The sequence below is a fragment of the Girardinichthys multiradiatus genome, chromosome 8, assembly GCF_021462225.1.
Source record: "Girardinichthys multiradiatus isolate DD_20200921_A chromosome 8, DD_fGirMul_XY1, whole genome shotgun sequence".
Classification (NCBI taxonomy): Eukaryota; Metazoa; Chordata; class Actinopteri; order Cyprinodontiformes; family Goodeidae; genus Girardinichthys; species Girardinichthys multiradiatus.
Window position 1 is genome coordinate 20,735,828 of NC_061801.1, and position 22,162 is coordinate 20,757,989.

The window sequence follows — 22,162 nt, forward strand, 5'->3', positions numbered from 1 at the left end:
TGGTGGACACCGGCAGTAAGGGATGCTGAAGAAGGAGACCTATCGGCTGTGGTTGGCTTGTGGGACTCCTGAGGCGGCTGACGGGTACCGTGAGGCCAAGCGTGCTGCGGCCCGGGCTGTGGCAGAGGCAAAAACACGGGCCTGGGAGGAGTTCGGTGAGGCCGAGTTTAAGTATCTCGGGGTCTTGTTCACGAGTGAGGGAAGAATGGAGCGGGAGATCGACAGACGGATCGGTGCGGTTGCCACAGTAATGAGGGCGCTGTGCCAGTCCGTTGTGGGGAAGAGAGAGCTGAGCCGAAAAGCAAAGCTCTCACTTTACCGGTCGGTCTACGTTCCTACCCTCACCTATGGCCATGAACTTTGGGTCATGACCGAAAGAACGAGATCCCGGATACAAGCGGCTGAAATGAGCTTCCTCCGTAGGGTGGCCGGGCACTCCCTTAGAGATAGGGTGAGGAGCTCGGCCATCCGGGAGGGGCTCGGAGTAGGGCCGCTGCTCCTCCACATTGAGAGGAGCCAGTTGAGGTGGCTTGGGCATCTATACCGGATGCCTCCTGGACGCCTTCCTCGGGAGGTGTTCCAGGCACATCCCACCGGGAGGAGGCCCAGGGGACGGCCCAGGACACGCTGGAGGGACTATGTCTCTCGGCTGGCCTGGGAACGCCTTCGGCTCCCCCTGGAGGAACTGGAGGAGGTGTCTGGAGAGAGGGACGTCTGGGCGTCTCTGCTGAGTCTGCTGCACCCGCGACCCGGTCCCGGATAAGCGGAAGACGACAAGTATTTGTCATCATTTTATTTTGATGACAGTGAACACAAAAATATTTTGAACATTTTAAATGGCTGAATAATGAAAGATCATAAAACAAGAACATTTTAAATAAAATAGGATTATACGCCATCAGCAATATGTAAAACCATAAATAAAAACTATATAGTTATTTACAGTGCAGACAGCGGTATTAACCTTCAGGCTCCATTTGTTCGGCTTCACAGCTCTGTGCTGGTTGCTAGGCAACAGAAGTTACACTGAGGTTAGGGCAGGGGAAACTGAATTTTGTAACTGAAATTGAATTTCAGACCTGAAAGTGAAAGTAGTTAAGCTGAATTTTTAATACAACAAAATAAATCTTAAAAGCAAATTAATTCAGTTTCAGACCATTATATTCAGTCTCAGTTTAGTGAAATTCATTTTCAAACCAATGCATTTAATTTCAAATTACGCAAATTCAGATTCAGTCTGAGCAATTGAAATTCAGTATCTGATGGCACAAGTTTCTACCCACACGTTGTACATCACATTCAACAAGCTGCTTGCTTGTTTGTCCTCAGGGAACACCCCACACGGTAGGACGGGCCAAGACAACGCAACATGCTGAATATCCCCTACTTGAGGTTGGAGCAATCCAGATGACTAGATCACTCTTAACACACCACACACAGGAGGAATATCTTATTAGATTATCTTAGGAACCATCACGATTATCAGGGCATGTCAGAAGGGAAAGATCGGGGCAAGAAAATGGCATAAAAATCCTGCGGTGTGAACCAGGCATTAGTCTGTTATTGGTCAGACCTGGTGTTTTATGTACAGGAGTATTATTTTAGTTCAGAATGACCAGCTGAGCCAAGGGATGTGCTAAGATCATAAACTCAACACTGACAGTTTAATGTTGCTCAGGAGGAAAAAATGAATGCTAATAATGCTCACATAGAGGATTAGAGGAAAGCTGCTGCAGCTAAACTTTAAATCAAGGTTGTAAGATAAAACAAAACATTTGACTGTAATTTGACTCCAACATGCTACAAACTAATCCTCATACTGAGTTGAACCCACAAACTCTCTGCTCCAATATCAGAAAAAATAACACATAATAAAACACACAAAATGACACATCATATCCAGCTTTATCAGACAGATAGCAGAGACAATGATCAGACACAAGAAATGACTAAGGATTTTCCAAACACGCCAGCCTTTTTAAGGCCTCTTTCACTGATAGCTGAGTTATTTTGGCACTGTTTAAAATTATTTCCCTGCTAAAGTAGCACACACACATACAATACAAGTGTTGACAGCATATTGGGCCAATTTGATTTTTAAACAATTCTTTAGGGAATGACATTGAAAACTTACTTGAGAAAACTTTTAATCTGTGTGCAGTTATTGCTCAGCTAGAGCACATTTTTCACTGCCCAGTGCCGCCGGTCAGCTCACATTATTCATTCCTTTATCAGCAAGTTGTTTGTTCTGTATGTGGGACTTCCATATAACCTTTGTTAAACTCCTGTTTGGTATTTTTAGTTTATTTTTTTCAGGATTCCTTTTCAGTTTTCTCATGTGGATTTAAGCAGACGTGTTCTTTCTGCCTGTGATGGTGCAATACTGTGTAATCCCATCAATCCATTATGTTTAAAAAATCATTTCAAGGATATTTCCCACAGACGCTTCTTGGAAAGCTTGAAAGATTCATTTTTAGCTGAAACTACAGCTGTTTGCAGTCAGCTGGATTAACTAAACATTGCATTTTGCAATATCTGCTTTGGCTGTAAGCATTAATGATAGATGGGTATCTACAAGGTTTATCTCCCAACTTAGTTTCAACATGTTGCAAGCGGGTCTTTGCATTTGTCTTAAATGCTGCTATACATGACTGTAAATCAATAAAATATGTCTCCTGATGATGGGACTGATTTAAAACATGTATCCTTTCAGGCCTTTTAAGTGGCGTAAAAATGAAACGAGAATAAATATTCATTCTTTGGAAAATTCTTACTTTCACAATAGTTAATCACAGTATGGGGTTGGACAAGTATCAGAAATTAATGAATCATAGTGGTGCAAAAGACATAAAAGGGCACTGTCTTATTTTGTTCTCAAATCGGACTAAGGCTGAATTATTTTCAATTGGTCCCCATTATTATTAGGTTTTATCCGTTGTCCCAGTCGTTTCTTAACAGTAATTGGACACAGCCTTTTGTAATATTATTTTCTCCGGGGCACACAGGGGATTATGCCTCTACCATTGTTAAATCTCATATTAACTGTCATTAGGCACATTTTTGTGGTTAAATCTCCCTAGCCTGTAATAGGGCAGATTGTTTTTCAACAGCACTTTATGAGTATATTGACATTTCATCTGTCCAGGTACAATGCATTTGACAACAGCAAACAACATTTCATCTTCTTAAAGGAGTCTTCTATTTGATAAGGAAATATTTTAAGTGCTACTCTCTGTGGCTTTGAGTTTATAGAGGCCATATGGCCTACCTGAATGGATGGATGGATTTGGCTTAGGAGTGGATGTTTTTTGAGGGAAAAATATAATTAAATATTTATAGAACGTTTCTATTGAAAAGCCTTATCTAAGCTTTTGAAAACAAAATATTGTAGATGCTAAGGAAAGGGTAAAACTGTCCATTCGGCAGGGAGGTTTACTCTCACTACACCTTTCTTTGTCCTTTAAAGTTTCTTATCACCTCCCTCTCATCCTTTTATTTTCTCACTGATTTACAACCCACCGGGGGAATTTGACTATCACAATTTGACCACACTCTGAATTATAGGAGGAGCATCAAGGGGCTGCGCAAGCCAGCAGAATTTGCTGGGAGGGGCTGCTTGTGTTCTGGACCCATTGATCTGACACACTGGCTTAGGGTCTTGGCACAAGGCCGAGACTAGACCAATGGAGCCGACACAACTTAGGGGGAGAGAGCCAAAAGAATAACTGGAAACTGCATCAGCAAAGCCCTTGAAAAAAAGACGGAGAAAGGATTTAGAGAAAAACAATTGTATCACGAAAGCTTAGGAACAAAAGCAACAAAAGGTGAGTGATCCGGGTCAAAGTTCAAGAACAAAGTCACAAAACCAGATAGTAAAACAATGAAGCTCATTAGAAAGGAGTATTTAAAGAAAACACAACTGAGGTGTCTCTGTATGAGGTGCAGTGGCTCTGCAGGAAATGCCATTCATTCATTTAGTGCATGTAGATGTAACACAACTGAAGTAAATCCTTAGAGGTATTTCTTGGCAGATCCTGTGCTGCTGCACCTCACGACTCGTTAGTTCAGACTCATGTTTGAATAACAACTGATTTTTTTTTTTCAGTAACTCTTCGCAGCAATCTATTTGTCATGTTTCGCTATAATAAATATTCTACACAGAAGATGGAGGGTTATCAAAACAAGATTACAAGTGACTCAGCCACATTCACACTGTATCGCATACATTATACATGTATAGGTGTAGGCACAAGAAAATATATATACAGCATGTGATATTTTATGGTCATATGCTCCAGTGCCCCAGATAGCATGCAGATCCATCAAACCATTGATTTGAACACTGTACAATGTTTTATTCATTAATATTTTGCTTTTTTTACTATTTGTTTTTTATTTTATTCCTTCCTTATTAGCAATTGTAGCATTGGTTCATTTTTCAATAAAAAAGGACACATACTATGCACTATGCATGTATCAGACTAAATGGATTCTGTTTGGGTCAGTTTAGATTCTTGGAATTATTATTTATTTGCTAAATGGTAAAGAGAGAGATAATTTTTTATCAATGTTTTATTCTATCTTTCTTCAAGGTTAAGAAGTTTATATATATGCATCTGATGTCTTCAGATGTTGCTTCCATATTTCCACGTCTCTCCCTCATGATGCCATCTATTTTGTTAAATTCAAAAATCCCTCCGGCAGCAAAACACCTAGGCATGATGTTGCCACCACAATCGGGATTGGGTTCAAGCCTTCTCTTTCTTCCTATAAATTTAACAATGGTCACTATGACCAAACACTTCAATTTAAATTACCCCAGGAAATGTCTCCAGTAAATAAAGTCTTTGTCCCTGTGTTCATTTGCTAACTAATCTGGCTTTTGTGTTAGGGCTTCTTCATCTCTGGGTGGCGTTTCAGTCTATGACACTCTTATCAGCTTCAGCAAGCATCTTCACAGGGTCTTTTGATTTTGTTCTGGAGTTGCAATGCAAAATGCAATTTTGCACCAACAATGTGCATTGCATGCATGTGAAACACAATCTCTTTCCTTCCTGAATGATGGTGTTTATACTTGCGTATAATTGTTTGAACGGACAAATGTGGAAGACATATGGAAATTGTACCCAAGAGTTAAGCATGTGTAAGTCTACAATTCTCTTCCTAATATTTTGCTTAATTTCTTTAGATTTTCACATGATATCACAAAAGAAAGCTGCATGTTTGAAAGGCTACCCTAAAAATACTTCCATGGGTATGTCTTAGTTTAACATGTTGCAATTTAACTTATCAGAAGCTCAGTTAGCCATGACATCTTAATCCGGGCTGTTTAAGGGTGATTAAGAAAGTGACAAATACATTTTAATAAACAAATCTCTCTCTAATTATTGTCACTACTACCATACTAAGGAAAATTATCTTGGTGCACGTTCTTTTTACAGTCTAAGAGGAAAATGGAAACAGTAAACACAATCTGCTTTTATAAGTTACCCAGACCCTTCATAAATTCAGGTGCAGACTCTGACATATACGCAGCGATTTTTATCTGAAAATAAACTGAACCTATTTATTAGGTGCAGTCATTACTCCAGTCCCACTATGCACAAGACACTGTTAGTGCAGGCTTGTATGCATGCAGGATAACACCTCCTTCTGTCTATTAATACTCAGCATGCAAACAGTTCCTTCAAAATGCATCTGTGTCTGGCTCATTGGCAATTTGACTTCAGTCTCCTTAGGCCTAATTTGCTCTGCAGGCGCCCGAAAATCTGTGTACCTCCAGCTTGGGCTCGTAACAGTTCTCTTGGATTCTGTTCTGGCAATGTCAGGTAGCGGGTAAATAAATTCAATATAAAGGATTCACACTGCGTCTTCAGTGTCCTCATTGTCTACGCAACAGTCCCGGTCTTACAATAAACATCTTTGCAAAATGTGAAACTTTCGACATTAAAATTCATCCAAGGTGCATGAAAGCTGACATCTGAATTTATGAAAGTAACATCCTCAAGAAAAAAACATGAGCATGGAGAGATACTTTCAAGATTTCTTTCCTGCTTTCTGTTTTTCGTCAAGCTGTTGTTGCAAAGATTTAATATTGAACTGATTGCAAAACAATAGAGAAGAAATAAAAACCTAATTCCTTCACTTTCCCTAAATCCTATTATCTTTGGTCGTTAAAGAAGTAAAAGTAATTAGAACTCGGATTTATTGGTGTTAAGTTGGATTGGAAAAATATATCTCTAAACTTCAATTTATTATTCTGCCACCACTCAGCGCCATTTGCATCCATAAAACTCAGCAGTTCCAGCTTTACCCCACACACATGCGGAGCATAGTAATTAAGGCTGATTCATAGAGTTACAGTAGTGATGATTAGCAAATCACATCACCATTATGTTACAATGGATAAAATATAGCTGATGAGACATTACATTATGTGGTAAATTATGTCAAGGGGTTTTATATTCTGAACAATTCTGATGAGATTGGACATATATGGGAAGAGTGGTTTAAACATATGACATGTCAAAACATAGAAGGTTTCTGCAAATGCTCTTATTGTACCAATGCCTAAGCTCCACATTACACGAATTATAAAAATGACAGCTCATTGCAGAATGGGGGAAATAATAACCTTTTTCCCCTCTGCACAGTAGAGAGGTGTAATAAGCTGCATTACCTCATTGACGTCTACATCAATACAATGGGAGAAAGGAAAAAAAGCTTTCATCCCCTCACCAAAAATATGCCCTTCTCAAATGACTGGCACTGCTTTTTTCTGTGGAGAAGCATGTGGTGACATTTCATAGCTCAGCTGCAAAAACCAGGAGGGATTGTCAAATCCCTCACTGATTTTTAGTCGCGAAGAAATGGAATCAAACTTTTACCGAATTAAGCTGCAGTTGGGGGATATTTTTAAACTTGGTGCAGCAAGCATGATATCTCCCCTTGACACTGTCAACTTGATGTCTGGTAATTTAAGGACAGAAGGGGAGGTTTACAACTGAGAGAAAATGTCAGACAAAAAAGGCAGATTCTGATGTAGCAAGGAAAGATTTGTCCCTCTTAACGTTATCAGAAACAACAGCTGTGACAGTTAATGAAATAACTACACCCATTATTCATGATGTTATACACCTTTATTCATTGTTTTGTATCATTCCATATTATGACACCACTTATTACTTTGGCTTTTTGTTAAAATCTGTGAAAGTTAGAAAAATATATGCACAACTAGCCAAAGATAGTGTTGAAACATTTCAGAATTTTTTAATGCTTTGTTTGTTTGACTCTGTGCCATCATACAGTCTATTAAAGGTTTTAACTCAACTTTCCTATAGGTTATCAGTATGACTATTTGCAATGTAACACTTAATAGTTTTGTTGTCCTACCCTGTTCTAATGTTCCACCTGTACATTTGCACCACTTCTAGATTTTATTTTCCTGCAGCATTTAAAAATTAAGCTGAACTAATAGGTGTCACTGTATTTTTGTCTTCTTAGGGTAATAACATGTTCGACCTTGAAATGAACATTTCAAAGCCAGTGATCTTTATCATTGCATCTTCTGAAAATGCCTATGGTTCGTACCATCTCAGCAAAGAAGTGACAGTTTACGTGAGTAATGCCTTTAAGTTTCTCTATATGTACTTCCTGGTTGTGGTTCCCGGTTGTTAAAATTTCAGCATGTAATTTCACTTTATATAACTTATTATTATTTAACTTATTATTATTTATTATTAAATGATAACATTATTTATTTATTATTATTATTTATTTTATTTAACTGTCTTTAGATATGGACTTTGATAAAGCCATTCTAAAACATGAATATGCTTGGATCTAAACCAATCTATTGGTTTAGTCATTGCTGTAAGTTTAACCTCTGCCCCAGTTTCAAGTCTTTTGCAGCCTCCAACAAGTTTCTTTTCAGAACTGCCCTGTGTTTAGCTGCATCCATCAAGTCTAAATAGCTTCCCTGTCCCTGCTGATGAAAACGATCCCTGCAACATTTTGCTATTCAGGAATGTTATTTTTTCACACTTAGTTTTTGCATGTAACCCAAAACGTCTGCCAAATAGTCTGTCACAGAAAACATTTTGCTAGGCAGTTTAAATCATTTGAATCTTTTTATACAAAAATGACACTGTTGTTGACACACTAGAGAATGGATATAGCTTTTTTCCCTTGAGTTACAGTCTAATTCCAGCTGTTTTACATATAATAAAAATGACACAGCTGTGCAGTCTTTTTAAGGACAGAGACCCAATTTGATTTTCTCTGGAAATGCCACAATGGTTTCCTCTGAAAGAAGCAGTTTTTGTTTTAGGGCTTTTATTATCCAAGCTATAAAACTAACAAGTAGCCAGTAATGAGAGAGGATGATTGTATTGACTGTAAAATTAATGTACCAGTAAATGGGAGTTTCGGACTTTTATTCACTAATCACAAATTTAAAAAGTATATGAACTGAGCCTCTAAAGTTATAATCAGATAGAAGCCTAAACAATTAAATAATACCACAAGGCATGCAAAGTATTTTACCTGTAAATTTTAGTTTGAAAATGTCTTGTAATGCTTACAAACATAAGTTGAAGCAGAGGTTTACCCTGCAACCATACAACTCAAAACATACCAATAAATCCACCAAGGACTTGCTTAGAATTAGGACACAGAAACTATCATACAAAGGCCAGATCTTCATACTTTTGAGGTTGTGTAGGGCAACTCGAAACGAGCTGTACAAGCAAGAAACCCCTCAAACATTTCACTGCATAAAGTGGGGAAAGCGGCAAATGCTCCTCAGACTGATGCCAGAGACTAGTAGATAGCAACAACAAGCGCCTCACTGAAGTTCTTTCAAGTAAATGGGCTAACACTAGCAAGTAGATGGTAGGATGTCCTAACAATTTTCTCAGGCAGAATACACATTTTATTGATTATTTTTGTTTTATGAGTAAAACATGGGTCATTTTTGGTGTTTACCTGTAATTTGACCTTCTTTTCCAGTGGTTAGCAAAAAAAAATAAAAGATTAGACATTTATATGTGAACATTCCCTAATAAAGAACAGAATTTTTTATGTGGTCTAATTTTTCCTTCAATATTTTAATTTATTTTGAGTTGAATTTTAGGGAACCTCTGATTTCTGATCATCTGATAAAACATGTCTTATTCAAATTTCAATAGTTAGTTGAACACGAAACACTAATTATTTGTAGGTAAAAACAATATATTTTATGGAAAGTTCAAGCGAATCCCGTTAAACTATAATCAAAGCATCTCCTGTTCTCCTGAAAACTCAGTAAATCCCTCTTATGATTTCTTCCTCCTTTTAAAAACTAATATTATCCCGCATTTGCATGCAAAACACTATACTTATTTTAGTATACTTCATTTGCCTTTTGTGTTTTTTCTGTGTTACAAAAGCTCTGATAGACTAGAAGATGTTTGTCAGTATTGTAAACATTGTGCAGACATACTTATAAAGCCTAAAAGTGAAAAATATGAAAAGATTAAGTAAGATAACCACTGTCCAGTCAGTGCAATGACACGCTTGCAGGACTGTCAACAATTACTGATATGCTGACAGCAGCGTGGTACCACATCCTGTATTATGTCCTGTCAAGAACCTGGACAACATTCTCTGTGACAGCAGGATGTTTTTGTGGGATGAGCTCTATCACTGAGGGATAATAGGGCTTTGCTGCAGATTGCAGCATAAGAGAATAAACATCTGTTCAGCATCTGAGAAAGTGCGTCAACAGTTTGACAGCATGCCTCGATGTCACGGCTCCTCTTGGCTTCCCGAGGCTGACACAAACACACGAGGTTGTTTTCCTGAAGTTCTGTGAATGTTCATATTTTCCTATATGTAACAGTTCAGGGGTTGTCAAACTAAGTTATTCTCATTTTATTCTTTATGGGAAATATGATTGGACACCTATGCTTCTCTGTTGTAAGTAGATCGGCTTTTATGTTGCCAATCATATGGAGCTGGACCTGTACAAAATGTTACTGATGACTAATGGAAAATAATTGAAAAATCAGTTATTCCTGTCATCCCCATTAGACACCAGTGCTTTTTTCAGCTATTGCCTTCAAAATTTCTGGTAGTATGTAGAATATAATTGACACTAATGTGATTAAATTTTCATGACATTAAGCTTTTTACCTTTTTCTTCATCTCCTCATTTTGAAAATATATCCATCTACCTGTTCCTGTTGTGAATGACGCTCCTGCTTTTTAATGTGTTCAGTTCCTCTCCACACTATTTTTGATTCTATGTCAATCAAATATTAATGTAGAAAGAGATAGGATTCCCTCTGGCTTACTCGGCTTACACCGTTTGTTCTGCTTTGTGACGCGAAGGCATGCGCGCAAACCCACATGCACAGGCCGGGATAATGATTTTTAATCATTTAGAAAATAGACACTTCATTATCACTTTCAGGATAATTTAAAGACACCACAGCTGTTTTTTTTAAACATCATTTTAGTTTTTTTCCCCATTTTCATCTAAGAAATGGAAACATTTTTAGCCTGTTGAATCCCTTCTCCAAACATCAGTGGAAAAAGAGAATGAGGAGGCTGATAGTTGTTGAGACAGGATCTAATATGCATTATGCATTTCAAAGCTTTGAACAAAAGAGAACCTACTCGGAATTTTTATTATTTAGTTGAAATAGATTTTTATATGCACTTAGACACTTGTAACACTAGTAAAGCATTGTTGCTCTCAGCATTCTTCAGACATAAGCCTATTTTAGACACTATTAACACTATTTCTGCTGCTCTTCTATCCATAGACCACAACATGTAAACTTCATTATTTCCTACTGGTCCAGACAAAGAAACAGTGGTGTCTGGTCAATGAGATGGATGTATATATTTATACCTTGTATGGAGCCACATTCCAGCCGACTATGGTGACGCACAAAGCTAAAAAAGGTCCCATTTCCTGGCCCCACTCAGGAAGCAAAGGAAAGACCTTGGCTCCAACGGGGTTGTGCAGCTGGGCTCGTGGACACTTAACCATAATAAACATTTCTTTTTTGGAGCCTCGCTCAGAGAATAGAGGGAGAGCTGGGTGGAGGATAAGAAACAAGATTGGAGGAGAATGACAGGGGAACATGATGAGGAGAAAACACTGATCCACCTATACAGTGTTGCATTTTCATTCAAATACATGAATTACGGTGTTGCAGTTTCATTCAAATACATGAATTGTTGTGCTTGTTCTGTGCTTTACAGGTAAATTCCAAAATTCTACTGTTTGGTAAACACAATATCTACACAGAAGATATTCCCTATCAAAACATGGAGTTGATCAAGTGGGCAGAGCAGAAATTTGGGGGTGTGACTTCATTCACTACTGTTCAAAATCTCCACAAAATTACACGAACAGAAGCACAAGGTGAGAAATATTTTGTTTAACTTTGCTTGCATTAAAAAGACTTATTTCTTGTCAGTGCAGTCTTGTTAAGAAAGCAGTCATCATACATTTAAATTGTATGAATATAGAGCATTACCAAACCACACAGCAGAGCTTTGAAGACAAATCTTGCCCTCGGGTGACCAGGAGCAGGACTGGCCCCACCACACCAGTCTGCCACTCTACAGGTGTTGTGCCAGTTCTCTCTGCGTGTTAAGCACACCATTCCAACAAGGGAGTCTTCAGCATCCCATGGGCAAATCGCCAGGTAGCTTTTTAACCACCTCAACAACATTTGCCAAAGTAATAGCCCCAGCTTCCCCTGAATCCTCAGATTTTGCCTCCTTCGTGGAGGAAATGAATAGCCGATTAGGAGATCCTCAAAATTCTTCTACCACCAAATAATATTGTCAGTACTGTTTCAGTTCAGCATTGTTGCCTTGCAGAAAGGAGGTTGCTGGCTCAAACCCCAGCTGGAGCCTTTCTGCATAGAATCAGAATCTAAATTAGCTTTATTGGCTGTGTGCACAAACAAGGAATGTGAGTTTGGTTTCAAGCACTCACCGAAACCAAAGTTAGGCTCGTAAGGTGTTCATTGTGTTCATCAGAACTACTGCGTGTGGAAAGAAACTGTCTCTGTGGTGGCTGGTTGTTGCAAATAGCGCTCTATAACACTTACCTGAAGGTTAAAGTCTAAACAGTTTGTGTCCTCAGGGTATGTTGAGATGTTAGCTGTCTTTTTTCTGACCCTAGACCTGTACAGGTCCTGGATGAAGGGAAGGTCAGCCTTGATGATCCTCTGTGCAGACCTAATTTTTCATTGCAGTCCGGACCTGTTCTGTATTGTGGATGAGCCAAACCACAAAGTGAAGGATGTGCACAGGACAGACTGATTAATGGCAGTGTAGATGACCAGCATCTTCTGTGGAAGGTTGTCCTTCTTGAGTTGCCACAGGAAGGACACTCTGCTAGGTCTTCTTCCAAACAGTGTCTATGCGTGAAGACCATTTTAGGACACGAGAAAGGGTGGTTCCTAGGAACCAGAAGTGATCAACATCACACAGTATTTTTGAAGATGGTGAGGGGAGGGAGTGTCATCTCTACAGTCTTGAGCAGGTTAGGCTCCAGGTAGTTCTGACCGCAACAGTGGAACTACCACCAGTGGATCTACCTCCAGTCTGTAAGCAGACTCGTCATTGTCCTGGACCAGGCCAATGGTGCCATCAGGAGTTTCACAGACTGATCCACTGAGGCATAGTCACAAGTGTACAAAGAGAAGAGAACCGGGGAGAGAACACATCCCTCTGGGGCGCCGGTGCTGATGGTTTTTGTGCGAGGGAAGGTGCTCGCCAGCCACACCTGCTACTGCCAGTCAGTCAGGAAGCTGGTGATCCACTGACAGATAGAGGTTGGCACTGTGAGCTGGGTGAGCTTCTGGTGGAGGATGTCTGGGTTGATGGTGTTGAAGCCCAAGCTGAAGTCCACAAACAGGATCCAGGCTGGTCGAGGTAGTGCAGGATGAAATGTAGTCCAAAGTTGACTGCATCATCTGCCAACCTTCTTGCCCTGTATGTAAATTGCAGGGGGTCCAGCAGGGGGCCTGTGATGTCCTTCAGATGCTTCAATATCGGTCGCTCAAAGGATTTCATGACCACAGACATCAGGGCGACATGTTGGTAGTCATTTAATCCTGTTATGATGCATTTCTTAGAGGTGCACTTTCCTCATGTGCATGTGTGGGTGCTCTCCAGGTATTTGGTTTTCTCCTGTGGTAAAAAAAAAAAAAATGCATGTTTGGTAAATTGGTTTCCCTAAATTCTCCTTGAAAATATGTTTTCATTTTAAACAACATAAAGCAAATTATATTTAGTCTCAAAATTGTTATCAAAAAGCAGACATTTCAAGAGACACAATGTCAGGCAACCATTACACTTTATCAGCAACAACATTTTAAAAGGTGAGGGCATAGAGAACTGGCCACTGATGGATGTGCAAAAGCATAATGATTCAAAGTGAACTGCTATAGATAAGTAAAAGGTAGAAATCAAACATACCTTGACATGTTATTGCCATCAGGGGCAGCAGTAGGTTGCTCTTGTAAACATAATTATTTAAGAACAAATCCATCCTAAGACAGTCTGATACATAGACAAGCTTTATGCTTGGTGAGTGCTGCTCTTTTCCTTCTTTTATGGTAGTATTTAAAGGGAAATAAGCTTAATTCCTTTTTTTATCCTTCTCTAGGTCAGAAAGTGTCTGATCAAACCGAACAACCTTGTCTGAAACATTTTCCCTGGGCATTACTTTCATTAAGACCTAAATGCAAAATAAATCCGACATACTGTAACCTCTGTGACACTTGTAAATGTAAATATATTTGCTGGTAGTTCTTTTATTGTAACCACTGACTTGTTAATTACTTTACACATTGCATGTGCTATAAGCTTTAGTGTCCAAAAGAATATAATTTTCTTCAATGATCTCTGATGAGCTTTGATTTTTTGTTGTTTGTTGTATAGGAACCAAACCAGGTTCTTCGAATTGTGTACTTGAAAATGAAGATATCTCACAGAAGCCCTTTCTGAAGACTGAAACAGATCCCAAAGGGATCAAATCTTGCATCCCAGAGCCACAAAACACCAGTTATGACGAGATTCATGTCATAAACATCCCAGAGGATTCTACTGTTCGGTAACCATGATATTTTTAAGGAACATAATTTTATGTTCTTTGTTTTGTGGCAAAGACATGTTTTATAATACTCTTTTTTTGTCATATGGCAGCAATGTATACCTACAAGTTAAAAAACAGGGTACATCTCTGTTCCTGAGAGGCCCTCAGGGCACCACATGGACCTTTCTCAGGACAGACTTCTGGAAGCTCGGTGTAAGTTTCCAAGTTACTTGTATTCCTTTAAGAAAATGTCAATATACATGTGTCATGGAATTTAATACTAGAACAAATGTCTGTCTCTTTGTGACAAGACTGCACTCTAGGACCCAAAACAATAAAATATTTTGCATTGGTTGGACTTTTTCCAAGTTTGCTAAAATTGTTCTTGCTATTTAGCACTTATAAGACAATACTCTATTAACAATGATTTATTTTGAATCTGTCTTCTTTACCTATAGTCTAACAATGACATCCAGGTACCCCAAATCCAAAGTAAAATTGAACGAACATATACTGGTACACTGAGCGGTGACAAAGCAGAGGATGTGCAGAAAATGGCTTTGGAATATTTTAAAGTCAGTTATTTCACGAGCTACAGTGAAATTACTCTAAATGCAACAACCATTTTTCTGGGGATTGGAAAACAACACAATTTACCAGGTATAACTTTTTGTTTTCTTACATTTCAGAGCAAAATAATCTGTAAAAGAATGCAAACAGTACAAAGCTAGAAAACAAATGTACTATTAAAAGACATTGTAAACATTGTTTCTTGTTTTGTTTTTAGAGAGATCTCCTACAGTCAAAACAGCAATGGACAAAAACATGATTCCTATAACAACTAATGCTCCGAATCAGATGCCTCTGACAATGGAGCTGTACACCTCCCCAGATTATCACTTACCCTTAGACCCTGAAACCAGATTGCAGACTAACAAGAGAATCTATGCAGAGGTAAGAATCCATTTACAAGTTTTTTTGAGTACTCAAAGCACATTACTTTACAAGCCATATTTGCCCGTTATTATCATGTGTTAATTTTCTGTTTGCCTTTATCTTTTATAAATATACTCACCTACTAAATTAAACCAACCTAGATGTTTAGCAGCGGTCTGGTCATTGTTAAATTACTTTTGAACAGTTAATGAAAAGCATGAATCGAGCTTGAAACATGACCATAACAATTTCCCTGTGGGGATTAATAAAGTGATCTTTAATCTTAAATTTTGAATCTTAAATCTTGAACCCCTGCTGGATATCATTCCTGCAATGTCACAACAGATTTGTACTTTGTAATGGCTGAGCAATTCACCATATAGAATCTGTACAATTGTGTTTGTAAGAGTGATAAAGTATTTGTACTCCTACATATTTCAATTGTTTTCGTTCTTTTAAATGTTAACTGTTTTCATATTATCATACAAATAAGCTCATATTTTAGATGCAGCTTCACTAGTCATCTAGGTCGGATTACTGCTAGACTTGTATAACCACGAAATGACAGAGAAACAAAGTCATCAACCTGCAAAGTGTTTTAAAGTCCTTTCTCTGGCTTTGGGACTCTGCTGAACCACAGTGAGAACTGTTATACACAAATGGAGAAAGTATTGAACAGAGATAAATCTTACCTGGTGTGGGTATCATAGCAAAATTACTCTAAGAGTGCATTGATAACCCATCCAATAGATCACAAAAGAACATGTCTAAAGCACTTACCTTTTGTAATGGTCAGTGTTCCTGATCCAACAATAAGAAAGATACTGGTGACAAAAATTGCATCCATTGAAGAGTCCCAAACCAAAAACCCCTGTTGACCAAAAAGAACATAAAACAAAACTGGACCCTGTTATAGAATAATGATGCAAAACATACCAGTAAATCCACCAAGGTCAAGCTTCGAATTAGAAAATTAAAAGTTCTGGGCCAAGTTAAGACAGAAATAAAAACTGTATTAGACACCAATATGCATTTTTTAATGAATAAAATAATATTTAATTAATGTCCTACTTTTTCACATGACTGCAGTTTTTAAGGATCACCTATATACACTACTATTGTATTTGTGTAAATCTTTTGTCTTTTTCCAATTTGAAATTGGTTCTCTGCTAGGTTGTCTGTTGTGTCAGTGCAATTGTGCTCCATCCATTGGGTTTAGAAGCCTTTTGATGCTTTAATGATTGAACAGTTGACCACTAAAATATTGCTGCAATGATGGCTTCTTAAATGTCAGTCAGTCAGTCATTTTCTACCGCTTATTCCATAGTGGGTCACGGGGGAGCTGGTGCCTATCTCCAGCAGTCTATGGGCAGGAGGCAGGGTACACCCTGGACAGATCGCCAGTCCATTGCAGGGCAACACACAAACAACCATGCACACACTCATTCATACACCTAAGGTCAATTTAGAGTGACCAATTAACCTAACAGGCATGTCTTTGGACTGTGGGAGGAAGCCGGAGTACCTGGTGAGAACCCACGCATGCACGGGGAGAACATGCAAACTCCATGCAGAAAGACCCCAGGCCGGGAATCAAACCCAGGACCTTCTTGCTGCAAGGCAACAGTGCTACCAACTGCGCCACCGTGCAGCCCGCTTCTTAAATGTATCATATGAATATCATCTGTTTTGACAGCAAAATAGTGGTGGGACCATTAGTTATTTGAAATCATGTGCCAGAATGGATGTATTATTGATTGATTCTGCGTTAAATGTCAATAAAGTGTTTTTTATTGAAGTGTTTACTGAGGAGGTCTCTAAGAGTCATGTATAAGCAGCACCACTGCTGTGGATTTTAACCTCTGTGTACAACTGAAGTAATCACAACTAATACCATTACTGTTTCACCCTAACCCTAACCCCCCCAAAAAGACTACAACCAATAGCCATACAATAGGAGTGTAACAAATGTGAAATCTTTTGTCACCACTGATATGTTCTTAATGGCAGCAGATAAGCTTTTAGATATTTATATGAAGAACAGAAGTTGTTTGCTGATTTTCTGTTGGGAAGCTCACCTACGGTGACATGATACTGATTCAGTCTGACAAAGACAAAGATAAGACCTATTGATCATCCTTTCGGTAAAACATAGACATCACTGTTATTGGAAGTATGAAATATACCTCAATCCTCTATTGTTTATTTGACTGAATGTTGTGTTGTTTCCTTGCAGTTTATTCCATACATTCTCTGTTCCTTTCAGATATCTGGAAACACTTTAGGGGGCATGGTATTGACCCTCAAGGTGATTAACTGCATCGTGTGCTCCAAGGCTTCATGCTCTATAAGGAAAGAGCTCCCGTTCATGTTAGAGGCCTGCTCTGTAGACTCCTGTCAAAACAGCGCTCGACTCAGTTTCTCCTTAGATCAGCTGCAAGAGACGACATCCACCATGTGGGATCTAGAGTGCTCTGTTAACCTCTGCCATAGTGAGGTGGGTATTTTACAGCTGTTTTTCAACTGAAATAAAGTATTTTTTTATGATTTAATCAATTTCTTTCTCAAAACAGTGGAGTCTGAGATTCTTCATTTGCAGGTTTTTCAAATTAAATATGTATAGAAAATATGACCATAAAATGCAGACTCTCAGTTTTGATTTAATGGTATTTACATCTAAAGTGTTTAGAATAATCTATGTTTATTTATAGAAGACTCTTTTTTTCTATCTATGGAAATCACTGGTGGATTCTCTTTGCTGTTTTCTTTATTGTTTCAGTATTCTGCTGCATCTTTGTGGGTGTTGTTGCTTTAACTTTGCAAATAAATGCAGCATTATAAGACTTAGATCATGTTATTGATGTGGTCACTGCAAAATGTCCTACTTGTATCCTTTCATATCATACATAGTGTGCTTTTACAGTTTGTCTGTGGTCATTGTCCAAGTAGTATGAAGCGCTGTCGAATCACGTTTGCTGCAGTTGACTGAATCCAGGCTGACAAGAAATCATTATGTACCCAATAGGATGCCACTGATACTATCTAAGCTGCTATTATTGGCATCTATGTCATCACAATGATATTACTTCCTTCAGATCAAGAGCCATTCTAAGTAGTATCTACATTTTGTTCTTGTAGCCATCCTCAAATCAGAATGGTCTTAAGTGACTTTTATTCCATCCAAAGATTTTTCCAAAAATCCATTTGATCATTGTTAGACTTCCATGTTGAGACTGTCTACCACTGGAGAGAATTGATGCACCGATTGGAATTATTTTGGCCAATTTTTCATCCATGTTGTTTCCAAAGCTTATTCTTACCCAAATGGATTTTGGTCAGCTAAGGTTGAAAATCCATTTGGTCAATCGGAATTGTATAGCAAAAACAGGAAACTCTGTGTTCATATTCTAAAGAATGCAGATCAAGAAACCTTAAGATTTCCAAAATGACAGCCAACATTTTACAAATTCAGCATTTTGCATAACAGATGAAAGCCAAAATGGAAAAAAATAGAGGAACTTTGTTGTTTTCCATTTAGCCTTCCTTTTATCTGCTCTTTCTCATTCTCTCGCAGCCTGAATGAAATGCAGACATGTCCCAATGTGTCTTCTCAAATCTTTAGCTGCCTTGCTGACTGGTATTGATGGGATGGTCTTCAGCATGGAAATAACCATATAGTCTCCCTTGTTCCCTTCCATCCAGGATGTTGAATTGTTTTGTTTTTTCATTTTGCATAGTACTACTTATTTTACCCCTTAATTGTTCCTAAAATCTCCCTGATAGAGTTATATGTTTCTTTTGCTTAAGACAGCCCTGTTTCAGTTGCATTAATATCTCCACTAAGTATGTTTTAAATACCATTGCTGAATTTGGAATTAATTTGACATTATTCATCCACTGAATTTGTAAAGAGTTTCAGAATGAGTTTTCCAAACCTATCCATAAAAAAGTATTTTAGTTTGTTTCAAAATTCCATTTGAGATCAATGAAGAGCACTTGCTTTATTGAAAGCATGACATCCTAACATAATAAATCATCAATTTCAGTATGGATACACACACACACACACACACATACACACATATATATATATATAAATTGTAACATCGTAAATTTAACAACAAATAGAAGAGTATTTTTTTATTTTTGTCTACTTAGCTTATTTGTTCTTTTTCATATAACCCACAGAACTGTGTGGAAGGAGGAAGGGTGAGGAGGAATCTGGAGGTTACGCAGTCATGCCAACCACGGGGTGAGTGTTTTTTTTTTTTTCAAAACTACCTTGAGTTTAATTTTTATAAATTCTTATTTGTGAAGAAAAATATTTTCATAATTAAATCTTAAACAATGGTGCTGTGCGCAGGGTTAAAATGCACAACCCATGGACAGCAATCACGGGTTTGAGTCCCAGACCATTGACCTTTGGTGCACGTCTTGCCCTTTCTCTCTCTCCCACATTTCCAATCGGTCAACTTACAAAATAAAGAACACAAGTGCCTCAAATTAAAAAAAATAATAATAAAAAAGAATCAATAAACAATAAACGTGTCAAACTCCCACACCGTGAACCTTTATAACCTTTATATTACCTTTGCATACATTGCATGCACCTAACTGCTAGTCAGCCAGTCATTGTAACTGTTTACTGCACTCATTGAATGCTGCCTGGGTTGTTGTTATAGCAGTGAACAGAGGACATTCAGTGAAGCCAGTGAGCAGTTGTGGGGCAGGGCCTCGTCCTTTAGGAAGGTCTGCAGGCTGACCTTGTGGCCACAGTTACATGTAACAGCCCTCAGGGGAAAGAGTGGCAGGCAGGGGGTAAAATCCTTTGTGTTTCCAAAAAGTCTGACTATACTGTTGTCCAAACAGACTGATGAGCTTTGAGCTATTGAAAGACTAATCAACATGTCTGTGGGTTGTTTTTTCTCAAAATGTGAGTAAAAAAAACGTTCAACTACACAAATTTCTAGAACACTAACAAATGATTAAAAAAACAAGACACTAAACAACATGAAATATAGCTGTTATGGATGTCCCAACCAGGATTATTCTGGTCCCTAACATAGACATGCAACTGCCTATACAGAATCTGAGTCTAAAACTTCAATAAAGTTAATAAAATCAGTGCCATGTTTTTTTTGCTTAAAATTTTGTAGCAGTTCAGTAAAATACCACTCTACACTTTATCAGTAATACAACTTTCTCACAAATAACTGTAGTCAATCCTGTTTTTCTTCTAATTCTTCCTTATCTTGACATTTTTTTGGCACAAGTAGAGTCTCTGTCAGCCTCGATCTGCTTCACCAACACGTTTAAGAAAGCTATTATAATGTTGTGACAACACGTGTCTGAAAATTATCTGGCTTTACACACACAGTTACAGTGTGCAGTATACTCCCATCTTGCTCCTGTTGTTTCTATGGAACACAGTTTGCTGTAGTGTCGGCCTAGCACTAGCCTCTCTCACACTATGAGTGTGAAAAAGGCTTTGTTTTTAAGCAGAAAACCCATATTTGATTATCAGTATAGTATTGAACTACACTCACCAGCCACTTTATTAGGTACACCTGTCCAACTGCTCGTTAATGCAAATTTCTAATCAGCCAATCACATGGCAGCAACTCAATGCATTTAGGCGTGTATTTAGGCATGGTCAAGACGATCTGCTGCAGTTCAAACCGAGCATCAAAATGGGGAAGAAATGTGATTTAAGTGACTTTGAACGTGTCATGGTTGTTGGTGCCAGACGGGCTGGTCTGAGTATTTCAGAAACTGCTGATCTACTGGGATTTTCACGCACTACCATCTCTAGGGTTTACAGAGAATGGTCCGAAAATAGAAAATATCCAGTGAGCGGCAGTTCTGTGGGCGCTAATGCCTTGTTGGTGCCAGAGGTCAGAGGAGAATGGCCAGACTGGTTCGAGCTGATAGAAAGGCAACAGTAACTCAAATAACCACTCGTTACAACCAAGGCATGCAGAAGAGCATCTCTGAAAGCACAACACGTCTAACCTAGAGGCAGATGGGCTACAGAAGCAGAAGACCACACCAGGTGTCACTCCTGTCAGCTAAGAACAGGAAACTGAGGCTACAATTTGCACAGGCTCACCAAAATTGGACAATGCAAGATTGGAAAAACGTTGCCTGGTCTGATGAGTCTCGATTTCTGCTGCGACATTCGGATGGTAGGGTCAGAATTTGTCGTTGACAACATGAACGCATGGATCCATCCTGCCTTGTATCAACGGTTCAGGTTGGTGGTGGTGGTGTAATGGTGTGGGGGATATTTTCTTGGCACAGTTTGGGCCCCTTAGTACCAATTGAGCATCGTGTCACAGCCTACCTGAGTAATGTTGCTGACCATGTCCATCCCTTTATGACTGCAGTGTACCCATCTACTGATGGTTACTTCCGGCAGGATAACGCGCCATGGCATAAAGCATAAAGACTGGTTTCTTGAACATGACAATGAGTTCACTGTACTCAAATGGCTTCCACAGTTACCAGATCTCAATCCAATAAGGCACCTTCCACTAAGGATGTAGTGGAACGGGAGATTCGCATCATGGATGTGCCACCGACAAATCTGCAGCATCTGTGTGATGCTATCAGGTCAATATGGACCAAACTCTCTGGGGAATGTTTCCAGTACCTTGTTGAATCTATGCTATGAAGGATTAAGGCAGTTCTGAAGGCAAAAGGGAGTCCAACCCGGTACCAGCAAGGTGTACCTAATAAAGTGGCCGGTGAGTGTATATAACAGTTTTTTGCAAGCCATGCACAAGCAGATAGGTTGTGATTGTTAAAATTTATCCATGCATATATCTGCATGTCTCAAGGAAGTTTCACCAACAACAGGTATTGCAAGTCTAGTTTCTATAGAGATTCCCAAGAGCAATTAATGGCACCAATATCTGGAATGACATTTTGACACCCCTAACACATCATAATTCATGAAGTTTCCTTGTAAAAACAGTTTTTCACCCTTACATATGCTGCTTTTTTTAAGAGAAAAAAGGAGATTAAAATGTTTGGGCTGTTGCATATCTTAGCCTAACCACCCAAACATGCTAATTTGTTTACTGTTCATTTCTCTCAATCTGTTTTCTTACCTAATTT

General features: G+C 38.6%; 1 protein-coding gene across 1 annotated transcript in view; it reads left to right on the plus strand.

Annotated features, from left to right (window-relative positions):
* Positions 1-22,162, plus strand: part of eng (endoglin) — a 66,009-nt gene that overhangs the window by 26,383 nt on the left and 17,464 nt on the right. Inside the window, exons 4-11 of the mRNA XM_047372939.1 lie at positions 7,504-7,617; positions 11,254-11,416; positions 13,954-14,125; positions 14,218-14,320; positions 14,566-14,767; positions 14,895-15,061; positions 17,310-17,540; positions 19,232-19,295. Coding sequence (XP_047228895.1) covers positions 7,504-7,617; positions 11,254-11,416; positions 13,954-14,125; positions 14,218-14,320; positions 14,566-14,767; positions 14,895-15,061; positions 17,310-17,540; positions 19,232-19,295 — 1,216 coding nt within the window. The remainder of the gene's footprint in view (positions 1-7,503; positions 7,618-11,253; positions 11,417-13,953; positions 14,126-14,217; positions 14,321-14,565; positions 14,768-14,894; positions 15,062-17,309; positions 17,541-19,231; positions 19,296-22,162) is intronic.